Below are 13,043 nucleotides of genomic sequence, written 5' to 3' on the forward strand. Positions count from 1 at the left end.
CTACCAAAGAAATACAGATATAAGGCCGGGCGCGGTGGCTCACGCCTGTAATCCCAGCACTTTGGGAGGCCGAGACGGGCGGATCATGAGGTCAGGAGATCGAGACCATCCTGGCTAACACAGTGAAACCCCGTCTCTACTAAAAAATACCAAAAACTAGCTGGGCGAGGTGGCGGGCGCCTGTAGTCCCAGCTACTTGGGAGGCTGAGGAGGAGAATGGCGTGAACCCGGGAGGCGGAGCTTGCAGTGAGCCGAGATCGTGCCACCGCACTCCAGCCTGGGCGACTGAGCAAGACTCCGTCTCAAAAAAAAAAAAAAAGAAATACAGATATATAGAGATATATAGATAAAAGAAAGGAAAAAAACCCTCAAAGTGAGTACAGTTTAAATATTGAAACTGTAGATCTGTAGAAACTATTTATCTGTAGAACTCACCAAGCCCTAGCCCTCCTTTGCTCCTCCATGATGGCCCTGGCATCAGCCTCTTTCAAAGTTTTCAACCATTTTTTTTGTCTTAGCTCTCTCCATACTTCTAAATTGTGTGCTCTCGCTGCCCCTTCTTGGTTTAGTAGCTTTATACATGGTGAGATGTTACCAGGGAATGAGGGTTTTGCTCTTATCCAATGCTCTCTGCCGCACCCTACCATCTTGTCTTCTGGCTTCCCAAATGAGCAATTTCATCATTTTTGTTTAAGTTGATGACTCTATTATAATTATGTACTATAACTCTCTGCTGAGGCAAGTAGTGAACTCTGTTTAGGTTTTCTTTTTGTTTTTCCTGGAGTTAGTATTGGCCTTGCTTTCTTCTTTCATCTGCTGAGTTTCCTCTGTGCCTATGGCCCATCCCACCTACGTCTTCCAACAAGCCCTCCACACACTGTTTGATCTAGTCAATTGCATCCTACATTCCACTGGTTCCTTGTTTTCCTGGAGCCGTGTGTCCTTCTGTCTCAGTCTAGGCTGGTCACTCTCTGGGCTCCATGTCTAGGCTGGTGGGCAAAGATTTCCATGTCCCCTTCACGGACTGGGACAGACCCTTCTTAGCTCTTATTGTTATGATGGAAGCCCAGTTCCAGATCCCATTCGGAAAGGGTCTGTGGCCATGACTGTGTTTCTCACTGGCCTTAACCAGTAGCCCTCATTGGACATGAGACCAGGCCCAAGCCTTGCATTGGCAGTTTGGTTTCCATTCTTGTTTACCACTGTGACTTGAGTGCTATCTTCATTTCTAGTTCTGCACAGCGTCCTTGCTCGTGTTGTTTTACCAGACATTTAAAAAACAAATCTGGCTGGGTGCGGTGGTTCACACCTGTAATCCCAGCACTTTGGGAGGCCGAGGCGGGTGGATCACCTGAGGTCTGGAGTTTGAGACCAACCTGGCCAACATGGCGAAACCCCATCTCTACTAAAAAAAATACAAAAGGCCGGGCGCGGTGGCTCAAGCCTGTAATCCCAGCACTTTGGGAGGCCGAGATGGGCGGATCACGAGGTCAGGAGATCGAGACCATCCTGGCTAACACGGTGAAACCCCGTCTCTACTAAGAAATACAAAAAATAGCCGGGCGAGGTGGCAGCGCCTGTAGTCCCAGCTACTCGGGAGGCTGAGGCCAGAGAATGGCGTGAACCCGGGAGGCGGAGCTTGCAGTGAGCTGAGATCCGGCCACTGCACTCCAGCCTGGGCGACAGCGCGAGACTCCGTCTCAAAAAAAAAAAACAAAAAAAAAAAATACAAAAATTAGCCAGGCATGTTGGCGGGCGCTTGTAATCTCAGCTGCTCAGGAGGCTGAGGCAGGAAAATCACTTAAACCCAAGAGACAGAGTTTGCAGAGAGCCAAGATCACGCCACTGCACTCCAGCATGGGTAACAGAACAAGACTCTGTCTCTCAAAAAAAAAAAAAAAAAAAGACCGGGCACGGTGGCTCACGCCTGTAATCCCAGCACTTTGGGAGGCCGAGACGGGTGGATCACAAACTCAGGAGATCAAGACCATCCTGGCTAACACGGTGAAACCCCGTCTCTACTAAAAATACAAAAAATTAGCTGGGCATGGTAGCACGCGCCTATAATCCCAGCTACTTGGGAGGCTGAGGCAGGAGAATTGCTTGAACCCAGGAGGTAGAGGTTGTAGTGAGCTGAGATTGCACCACTGCACTCCAGCCTGGGTGACAGAGTGAGACTCCATCTCAAAAAAAAAAAAAAAAAAAAAAAAAAGCAAATCTATTTTACCCAGCACGTGTTTGTGCTTGGACTGGGAAGGGGACCCTGCGCCATCCTGGCTGGAGTTGTAGCAGATGCTCTGGTGTCCTGCGGCTCCCTGGCCCCACCCTCACAGTGCCCCACTGTAGGACTGTCAGAAGCTTCAGGTTGCAGCCTGCCCGACAGCTCAAGCTCAGCAGGGCCGAATGGAGAATGTGTGCCTCCTCCTCCTAACATTGTTAAAAATAAAATTTGTATTTTGACACAATCTCAAGCTTATAGAAAAGTTGCAAGAATAGTACAGGAACTTTTTTTCCCCTGAAGCATTTGAAGGTTTGTTGCCGCATGGTGCTCCACCACACCCCGAAACAAGGACATTCTCCTACACGCCCCAACACGGCTGTCCAAGGCAGGAAATCACGTGGAGTCAGACCCCACTCTGGGCTTTCTGGTAGTCCCAGTAATATCCCTTGCAGTAAAGAGATCAGCCTGAGACCACACATTGCACTGAGTTGCCATCGTGTCTTCTGTCTCTGTCACTCCAGAACATTCCTGGGCCTTTCCCTGACTGTCCTTTGAAGTTTCCAGGCCAGGCTTTTTGGAGAAGATTCCCTGTGTGGCTTTGTCTGAGATGTCATCACAGAGAGACACGGGTTGTGCATCTTCGGCAGGAAAGGGGCAGATGTGACAATGTGGTCTGCTCACCCCACCCTGTCAGGTGGGGCAGGATTCTGATTGATCCAGTACCACTGGAGTCCACTGTGATCACTTGATTAAGGTGGGGTCTGTGTCTCTGCTGGAACTTACATTCTTTTTCCCTTTGTGACAAATTAGCATTTTGTGGGGGAGATTCCTCCCTCCCTCCCTCCCTCCATTTCTCCCTCTCTCTCCCTCTCTTTTTTAGAGACAGGGTCTCGCTCTGTTGTCCTGGCTGAAATGCACTGATGCTATCCTAGCCCATTGCAGCCTTGGACTCCTTGGCTCAAGCAATCCTCCTGCCTCAGCTTCCTGAGTTGCTGGGACCACAGGTGCGTGCCATCATGCATGGCTACTTTTTGTTATTGTTGTTGTTTTATTTTTGAGACAAGGTCTTGCTCTGTTGTCCCGGCTGGAGTGCAGTGGCGACATGATGGCTCACTGCAACCTCGACCTCCTGGGCTCAAGGGATCCTCCTGTCTCAGTCTCTCAAGTAGCTGGGACTGCAGGCCTGCACCACCACGCTTAGCTAATTTTTAAAGTTTGTGTAGAAGCAGGGTCTCTACGTTGCCCAGGCTGGTCACAAACTCCTGGGCTCAAGCAACTGTTCCACCTTGGCCTCCCCAAAAGTGCTGGGATTATAGGTGTGAGCCAACATGCTCAGCTGATGCTTTCAAAATATGCAAATTGCTCTTTTTAAACTTTCAATTCATTAATATATTTATTTTAATAAATATGAAAATATGTATAGACTCATGGTTTTCTATTTTATTTGGTAATTATAACTATCATTACCATCTATTAATATCATTATTCGGTCTGATTTGGCAAACAGGGGCTGTGGCTCAGTGCCCTCTCCATGTGACCCGGGGTGCCTTATGTCTTGTCGTCCCTCTCTCCCTTCCCAGCCCTGGGGTCAGCCATCTTTTTTTTTTTTTTTTTTTTAAATGGAGTTTTCCCTCTTGTTGCCCAGGTCGGAGTGCAAAGGCGAGATCTTGGCTCACCGCAACCTTCGCCTCCCAGGTTCAAGTGATTCTCCTGCCTCAGCCATGTTGGTCAGGCTGGTCTCAAACTCCCAATGTCAGGTGATTCGCCCACCACAGCCTTCCAAAGTGCTGGGATTACAGGTGTGAGCCACTGTGCCCGGCTGGATCAGCCGTCTCTTTAAAGAACTCCGGTTCCTGGCTGGGCGCGGTGGCTCACGCCTGTAATCCCAGCACTTTGGGAGGCTGAGGTGGGCGGATCACGAGGTCAGGAGATTGAGACCATTCTGGCTAACACGGTGAAACCCCATCTCTACTAAAAATACAAAAAATTAGCCGGATGTGGTGGCGGGCACCTGCAGTCCCAGCTACTCAGGAGGCTGAGGCAGGAGAATGGTGTGAACCCGGGAGGCAGAGGTTGCAGTGAGCTGAGATTGCGCCACTGCACTTCAACCTGGGCAACAGAGCGAGACTCCATCTCAAAAACAAAAACAAAAACACTTTGGTTCCCTTCAGTGAATGAAAATTGGGAGCCAAGACTGGGCTTCCTGGTGTGCTCCCTGCTGCTGAGGTGTGCCTCGTCTTGGTGGGCAGAGTGAGAGCTGATGTTTATTTTTTTTATTTTTTTTTATTATTTTTTTGAGACTGAGTCTGGCTCTGTCGCCCAGGCTGGAGTGCAGTGGCCGGATCTCAGCTCACTGCAAGCTCCGCCTCCCGGGTTTACGCCATTCTCCTGCCTCAGCCTCCCGAGTAGCTGGGACCACAGGCACTCGCCACTTCGCCCAGCTAGTTTTTTGTATTTTTTTAGTAGAGATGGGGTTTCACCGTGTTAGCCAGGATGGTCTCGATCTCCTGCCCTCGTGATCCGCCCGTCTCGGCCTCCCAAAGTGCTGGGATTACAGGCTTGAGCCACCGCGCCCGGCCTGAGAGCTGATGTTTATACAAAACACATTTACATCAATAGTTTTCTTTTTTTTTTTTTTGAGACGGAGTCTCGCTCTGTCGCCCAGGCTGGAGTGCAGTGGCCGGATCTCAGCTCTCTGCAAGCTCCGCCTCCCGGGTTTACGCCATTCTCCTACCTCAGCCTCCCGAGTAGCTGGGACTACAGGCGCCCGCCACCTCGCCCGGCTAATTTTTTGTATTTTTTAGTAGAGACGGGGTTTCACCGTGTTAGCCAGGATGGTCTCGATCACCTGACCTCGTGATCCGCCCGTCTGGGCCTCCCAAAGTGCTGGGATTACAGGCTTGAGCCACCGTGCCTGGCCAATAGTTTTCTTTATAAATATGGACATTTGTGAGATCATGCAGGTATCGATAATTCCAATCCAACACCACATGGTTCCTTCCTCCCTTTCTGTATTTTAACATCGAGAAACCTGACTCTTGCTACCTTTAACTCATTTCCTGATTGGATTAATCTTGCTGTTCCAGTGCTTGTCTCTCACACCCTTGGACTCTGGCCAGGGCAGCCCCTGGGATGGCTCTGAGACCTGGGCTCTACCCTGAGGATTCAGCTCCAGGTGCCCAGGGGTAAGAGGCTTTGCAGCACCCGCTTAGGGCCTGGCTTCCCCTCCCCTGCTCATTTGCTCTGACCCTTTCCTGTGCTTCCTTGGATCGCCTCCCAAGCAAAGCACTCGAACTCAAATCTTTGTCTTGTCTGGGCACGGTGGCTCACACCTGTAATCCCAGCACTTTGGGAGGCCGAGGGGAGGAGCACTTGAGTTCAGGAGTTTAAGACGAACCTGGGCAACATAGTGAGATCTCATTTCTTTAAATAAAAAAATTAAATAAAAGGCCAGGCACAGTGGCTCACGCCTGTAATCTCAGCACTTTGGAGGCCAAGGCAGGCGGATCACCTGAGGTCAGAAGTTTGAGACCAGCCTACCCAACATGGCGAAACCCCGTCTCTACTAAAAATACAAAAAAAGGTAGCCAGTCATGGTGGCAAGCGCCTGTAGTCCCAGCTACTCGGGAGGCTGAGGCAGGAGAATGGCATGAACCTGGGAGGCGAAGCTTGCAGTGAGCCAAGATCGCGCCATTGCACTCCAACCTGGGCGACACAGCGAGACTCCATCTCAAAAATAAATAAATAAAATAAAATAAAAATCTTTGTCTCAGGGCCTATTTTTGGGGGAATCCAAAGTAAGACAAAGGTCTTTCTAAAACTTCTACCAGCTGGGCATGGTGGTATAGCCTGTAATCCCAGCACTTTGGGAGGCCAAGGCAGGTAGACCACCTGAGGTCAGAAGTTCCAGACCAGCCTAGCCAGCATGGTGAAACCCTGTCTCTACTAAAAATACAAAATATTAGCTGGGCGTGGTGGCAGGTGCCTGTAATCCCAGCTACTCGGGAGGCTGAGACAGGAAAATCGCTTGAACCCGGGAGATGGAGGTTGCAGTGAGCCAAGATCGTACCACTGCACTCCAACCTGGGCAACAAGAGCGAAACTTTATCTCGAACAAAAACAAAAACAAAACAAAATTATACTAAGCTGATGTTACTTGGGCAATTTTTATTTTCACATTTGAAGGTTTCTTTCCCAGTAACTGAGCATGTTTTTGCCAATGGTAGTCTGTGCCTGGCTGCTACCAGGCCTTCCTTCTGGTTCCTGAGGAGGAGACAGTGGATGGCATTAGGGCAGGGCAGGGCAGGGTGGAGCAGAACTGGTCTGCAATGCATTTCCCCACCAAGGTTTCTGAGTTCCCTCAAAGCTTGGGGGACCTCTTGCTTTGCCAGTGTCTTCCTCTCTCTGGTCCTGGAGTGCTGTCCAACTTATCTCCACACTGCTGGCTCCTTAAGGTGGGGGTCTCAACTCCAAGGCCAGCCTCCCAGGAGGCCTTCCCTGCCTAAAGCCAGCCCCAGCCACTCCGGGCCTTTTGGGGATCTGAAGGATCTCGCTCCTGTACTAGCAGGTTTGTTGATTGACTGTTGTCTCTCACACCAGAATGGAACCACACAGGGCACAACCTGGTCTCCTTACCCCGATCCCAGTGTCCCCAGTGGTAGGAGCTCATTGAGTAAGTGGACAAACTCATGACCAGCTGTCAGCATGACCAAGCCTGTCAGCGTGGCAGGGGCCAGGGAGCGAGCTGGGAGGTCCCTGCCTTTACCCGCATGCCGGGGCTCCTCTGGGCAGGCACCACGTCCGTCCCACCCTATTCTGAGCTGTGGCTGTGCCTGTAGCTTTGACCCGCTGCCTGTCAGTATGGTGGCCTGAGTGGGCGACTGGCCTGAGCAGCTGCTGGGCGGGGCTGGAGGGTGGAAGGCCAGCAGGTGGGAGACACCCCCCAGCCCCTTCCCTGCCAAGCTCAGGGAGAAAAGAGGACCCTGCTGGCTCCCTCTAGGCGTGGCTGCTCTGACCCTTGGTGGGGTGGTGTGGGTGCCTTCCTCTGGAAGCTCTGACATCTTGGGGGAAGGAAGTCTCAAGAGTCCACAGAGGTGGAGGTAGCTTCAGAGACCAGCTGGAGGCCTTCACCTGTCCTCGCACCTTCACTCTACTGCATGCCTATGGCTGCTTCCCAGGGGTCCACAGTCTGGAGACAGTGGTCCCTGGCCAGGACCCTGCAAAGCCAGAGGCACAGAGGGAAGCAGGGGCTCTGGGTGGGCACTGCCCATGCTAGGGGCCCTGCACAGAGCCCCTGATCCACCAGAGGAGCTGGAGGAATTCTCTGCTTGATTGGAGACACTTCCCAGCAGGCCTGGCTGCAACCACCTTCTTTGAGTTACAATTTGTATGGAATTCAAATCTACATGGAAGGAAGTGACAACCTCAAGTGCAACACTAGCTGTTTTTTGTGTGTGTGTGTCCAAAATGTGGGCCAACGAAACCATCTCCAGGAAAACAAAGAAGTCCCTTTCCTATTTTTTTTTTTTGAAACAGAGTCTCACTCCTTCACCCAGGCTGGAGTGCAGTGGCGCCATCTCGGCTCACTGCAAGCTCCACCTACCGGGTTCAAGCAATTCTCCTGCCTCAGCCTCCCGAGTAGCTGGGATTACAGGCGTGCACCACAACGCCTGGCTATTTTTTGTATATTTAGTAGAGAGGGGGTTTCACCATGTTGGCCAGGCTGGTCTCCAACTCCTGATCTCAAATAAGCCATCCGCCTCGGCCTCCCAAAGTGCTGGGATTACAGGCGTGAGCCACTGCATCTGGCCTAAATATCTTTTTTACACGTCTGAACTCTTTAGACGGAGTCTCACTCTGTTGCTCAGGCTGGAGTGCAGTGGCGCCATCTCGGCTCACTGCAAGCTCTGCCTGCCAGGTTCACACCATTCTCCTGCCTCAGCCTCCTGAGTAGCTGGGACTACAGGCGCCAGCCACCACGCCCAGCTAATTTGTTGTATTTTTAGCAGAGACGGGGTTTCACTGTGTTAGCCAGGATGGTCCCCATCTGCTGACCTCGTGTTCCGCCTGCCTCGGCCTCCCAAAGTGTTGTGATTACAGGCGTGAGCCACCGCGCCTGACCGGACAGAATGTTTTTGTTTTTTTTTGAGACGGAGTCTTACTCTGTCGCCCAGGCTGGAGTGCAGTGGCGCGATCTCGGCTCACTGCAAGCTCTACCTCCCGGGCTTACCCCATTCTCCTGCCTCAGCCTCCCAAGTAGCTGGGACTACAGGTGCTGCTACCACGCCCTGCTAATTTTTTTGTATTTTTAGTAGGGACAGGGTTTCACCGTGTTAGCCAGGATGGTCTCAATCTCCTGACCTCCTGATCTGCCTGCCTCGGCCTCCCAAAGTGCTGGGATTACACGGGTAAGCCACAGTGCCCGGCCTTTTTTTTTTTTCCAGAGACAGGGTCTGTCTCAAAAAAAGGGTGTGTCCCTGTCACCCAGGAGGGAGTGCAGTGGCTCAAGCACGGCTCCCTGCAGCCCCAACCTTCTGGGCTCAAGCAATCTTCCCACCTCAGCTTCCCAAGTAGCTGAGACCACAGGTGCAGGCCACCATGCCCGGCTAATGTTTTTCTTTTTTTTTTCTTTTTTCTTTTTTTTTTTTTTGAGACGGAGTCTCGCTCTGTCGCCCGGGCTGGAGTGCAGTGGCCGGATCTCAGCTCACTGCAAGGTCTGCCTCCCGGGTTCACGCCATTCTCCGGCCTCAGCCTCGGCTAATGTTTTAAAAAAATATTTTTTTGGTAGACGGGGTCTCACTATATTTCCCAGGTTAGTCTTGAACCCCTGGGCTCAAGCAATGAGCCTGCCTCATCATCCCAAAGTGGTGGGATTACAGGCGTGAGCCACCCTGCCGGGTTAAATATCCCTTTTAAGGAAATGATCTTCTTACCCAGCTTTCTGATGTGTGAACGCACAGAGAGGCCTGGCCTCCAATTGTGGGGGCCAACAGAGTCAATGGGAAGAGTCGGGGGACGGCGTGGAGTGTGATGACAAGGGGACAAACCCCCAAGGCAGCAGAGAGAGGGAGTATGGAGCTGCCCTGGGGTCACCTGCTGGGGGTCACCTGCTGGTAGGTCCTGGCTCCCTCTCCAGACACCTGCCCTGCCGCAGGTCGGGCCAAGACCTGCACAGGGGCGCTGGGCCGGCTCCCCCAGGGTAGGAACTGCGCCCAGGAGTGCTGGTTTGAGGCTGGTTCCAGGCTCCACTGGGGAAGTGAGGGGCAGGAGGTCCCAGCTGAAGGTCACTCACATTGCAGTACCCAGGCCAGCTTGGGCACCCCCGGCCCGTCGGGAATGTCTCTCCGCCTCAGGTGAGCACAGTCCGAGCCCTCAGCCCCGCGACCATTGCGTCCCCGCGCCCGCACGCCTCGCTGGACGCTGCCTCCCCTGGAGACCACCCGGCCGACTGTCCAACTTCGGGGCCCCGGGCTTCCCGCTTCCCGCCCTGCCAGGGCTTGGGTCTCTCCCACTGCGTGGCCAGGCGTGGAGGGCCGACCTGGCCCCGAAAGCCGTCTCAGCGCTCCGAGGCCCTGGGGCGGAGGGCAGGGGTCTCGCCGGCCTGCCCGCCGGGACCCGCGGGACCGAAATTCTGATAAGCCACCTGGCCGGGGTGGCTGGCAAACCGGCCGCGTCAGGGGCACCCGACGCCGCCCCTCTCAGGCCCGAAACCCCTGGCCCGCGCATCAGGGACAGTCCGCCCGGGGCCGGCGGGCGGGGCGGGGCGGGGCGGGGCTGGCGCGGGCGGGAGCCGCGGACACTCGGCCACCGGGCCACGGGGCAGCGGGGGCCGCTGGGCTGCGCCGCCAGGGTCACGCGGCGCGGTGCCTGTCTCGGCGCGGGGTCCCTGGGCGTGGCCGCTGTCCCCCTCGTGTGTGGTACCCCAGGTCACCGTGTGGCGTCCCGGTAGTGTGTGGGACCCCAGAGGCGTCCGGGGCCTCCCCGCTGTGTGGCGTCCCACCCTGGGAGAACCCCGGCTGCGTGGCGTGGCCCCCCGGCCTCCCCCAGCTGGTTTGCGGTCGTGGCGGGGGCCTGTGGGTTTCTGGGCCCCGGCGGCGGCGAGACGGGCGCCTTCCCAGCCGCGCAGGAAGCGGCCTCGGCCGGAAGGGGGGCCCCGGGCGCCACCGCCGCCTCCGCCTCCGCCTCCACCCGCGCCGAGCGGCCTTCGACGGGCGGGGCCGAGCGGGGCCGAGCGGAGTCGAGCATGGCGGCGGGCCAGGTCCTGGCCGAGGGCCGAGTCGTGGCAGGGCGGGTCCGAGCGTGGCCGGAGATCCCAGGCGAGAGCGGAGCCGAGCGCAGCCGAAGTCAGGCAGGGGAGGCGCGTTCCTGGAAGCCGGTGACTGAGGGAGCAGGTCCACATTCTTGGCGCTCGGGCTGAGGCGGACACCTGGCGCAACAAGCTTGCGGGGGCGGGGCCGGCGCGGGGCGGAGCAGGCGGCGCGGGGCGGGGCGGCGCGGCGGCGGCGTGAGCTCAGCGCCGGGCGCTCAGTCCGAGCAGGCGAGAGCCGCCGGGAAGGATGTGCGCCGAGCGCCGAGCCGCCGCCGCCGCGCTCTGAGGGCCGCGGGCGAGCGCCTCCGCCGCCCGGAAGCCAGGCGGGCGGGCTGCACTGGAGGCTCGGCGGGCGGGCGGGCCAGAGGGGCCGGCGGCAGGCGCGGCGCGGCCGGCCAGCGCCACTCAGGACAGGAACCGAGCGGGCACGCCGCGCAGTGGGAGGAGCAGGGCGGCGGCGGCGCGCCCGCGGGAACGGCCCGGCGGGCCCCGCGCCCGCGCCCCGCTCTCAGGCCCTCGGCGCAAACGCCGCGGCGGTCGCCTCGCGGCGCCGGCACCTGCCGCACCGCGCCCCGGCGGGCCGCGAGCGTTGGCGTTAGCGTTGGCGGCGCGCGCCGGGGCATGCCCGCGCCTAGAGCCCAGGGGGCGCGCGGGGGGACGCGGGGGGCCCGGGCGGCGGCGGGCGCGGCGCAGGCGCGTGGATGGCGCCGGGCCCGGGCGGCGGCGGGCTCAACGGCGGGACCCCTTCGCCCGCCCGCCTTCCCCTTCGCGCCCCGGGCGAGGCCGCGGCCGTGATCGGCCGTGAGCCGGCAGCGAGGGGCGGCCGGAAGTCGGGAGCCGCGGGCGCCGCCGGGAGCGCGCGGGGCGGCGGGGGCCGGGGGGGCCCGGGCGCGCGGGAGCGGGAGCGGCCGGGGGAGCCGGAGCGCACCATGGAGGCGGCGGCAGGCGGCCGCGGCTGCTTCCAGCCGCACCCGGGGCTGCAGAAGACGCTGGAGCAGTTCCACCTGAGCTCTATGAGCTCGCTGGGCGGCCCGGCCGCCTTCTCGGCGCGCTGGGCGCAGGAGGCCTACAAGAAGGAGAGCGCCAAGGAGGCGGGCGCGGCCGCGGTGCCGGCGCCGGTGCCCGCAGCCACCGAGCCGCCGCCCGTGCTGCACCTGCCCGCCATCCAGCCGCCGCCGCCCGTGCTGCCCGGTCCCTTCTTCATGCCGTCCGATCGCTCCACTGAGCGCTGCGAGACCGTGCTAGAAGGCGAGACCATCTCGTGCTTCGTGGTGGGAGGCGAGAAGCGTCTGTGTCTGCCGCAGATCCTCAACTCGGTGCTGCGCGACTTCTCGCTGCAGCAGATCAACTCGGTGTGCGACGAGCTCCACATCTACTGCTCGCGCTGCACGGCCGACCAGCTGGAGATCCTCAAAGTCATGGGCATCCTGCCCTTCTCGGCGCCCTCGTGCGGGCTCATCACCAAGACGGACGCCGAGCGCCTGTGCAACGCGCTGCTCTACGGCGGCGCCTACCCGCCGCCCTGCAAGAAGGAGCTGGCCGCCAGCCTGGCGCTGGGCCTGGAGCTCAGCGAGCGCAGCGTCCGCGTGTACCACGAGTGCTTCGGCAAGTGTAAGGGGCTGCTGGTGCCGGAGCTCTACAGCAGCCCGAGCGCCGCCTGCATCCAGTGCCTGGACTGCCGCCTCATGTACCCGCCGCACAAGTTCGTGGTGCACTCGCACAAGGCCCTGGAGAACCGGACCTGCCACTGGGGCTTCGACTCGGCCAACTGGCGGGCCTACATCCTGCTGAGCCAGGACTACACGGGCAAGGAGGAGCAGGCGCGCCTCGGTCGCTGCCTGGACGACGTGAAGGAGAAGTTCGACTACGGCAACAAGTACAAGCGGCGGGTGCCCCGGGTGAGTGGCCCCAGGCCTGGGAGCAGGGGTGGATGTGCTTGCGGTGGGGGACCCTTCTGGGCCACAGGCTCTGGTCTCCAAAGGCTGGGACCTGTGTTTCTGCCGTGCCCCATGTGTCAAGTCTTTGCTTTGTTTTAGGGAAATTCAGAGTGTTCCCCTTGGCAGGGCCAGAGGGTTTAGTAGGAAGGCCCTCCTGCCCTTTCCTCCAGGAGGAGCCTGGAGTGGGGGCTGTGGCGGTGGGGTGGGGGCTAGGCCTGGTGTGTGGGGAAGGCCCACAGGCCCATAGCCTTTGCCCAGATAGGATAGGAAGGCACAGGCCTCCTATGCTCCCGGGAAAGCGGCCTGCCCCGAGGTCAGGGAAGTTAGCTCCAGTTGGGACCCAGCCAGATGCCTCAGGCCCAGGTCTTCCTTGGGGTTGGGGTGGAGGTGACTGCCCTCACCCCAAGGCACCCAGCCTCGAAGACGGAGGGCTGCCTGCCCTTGGGCCCCAGGAGACAGAGCTTGGGCGAGATGAGGCCTGGTTTTGTTACTGGCTCCCGCTCCATGTTTGTTGCCTTGAAGTTTTGGGACAGAGACACAAAATGAAGCCAGGTGTTCAGGCTGCAGCGACAGGGGC

General features: G+C 57.9%; 1 protein-coding gene across 2 annotated transcripts in view; it reads left to right on the top strand.

Moving 5' to 3' along the window:
- Positions 1-11,386: 11,386 nt before the first annotated feature.
- Positions 11,387-13,043, top strand: part of SKI (SKI proto-oncogene) — an 83,567-nt gene continuing 81,910 nt past the window's right edge. For both annotated transcript variants that reach the window (XM_031663713.1, XM_031663716.1), the window contains exon 1: positions 11,387-12,427. In XM_031663713.1, the coding sequence (XP_031519573.1) occupies positions 11,459-12,427 (969 nt within the window). In that variant the 5' untranslated portion in view covers positions 11,387-11,458. The remainder of the gene's footprint in view (positions 12,428-13,043) is intronic.

This window comes from Papio anubis, chromosome 1, assembly GCF_008728515.1.
Source record: "Papio anubis isolate 15944 chromosome 1, Panubis1.0, whole genome shotgun sequence".
Classification (NCBI taxonomy): domain Eukaryota; kingdom Metazoa; phylum Chordata; class Mammalia; order Primates; family Cercopithecidae; genus Papio; species Papio anubis.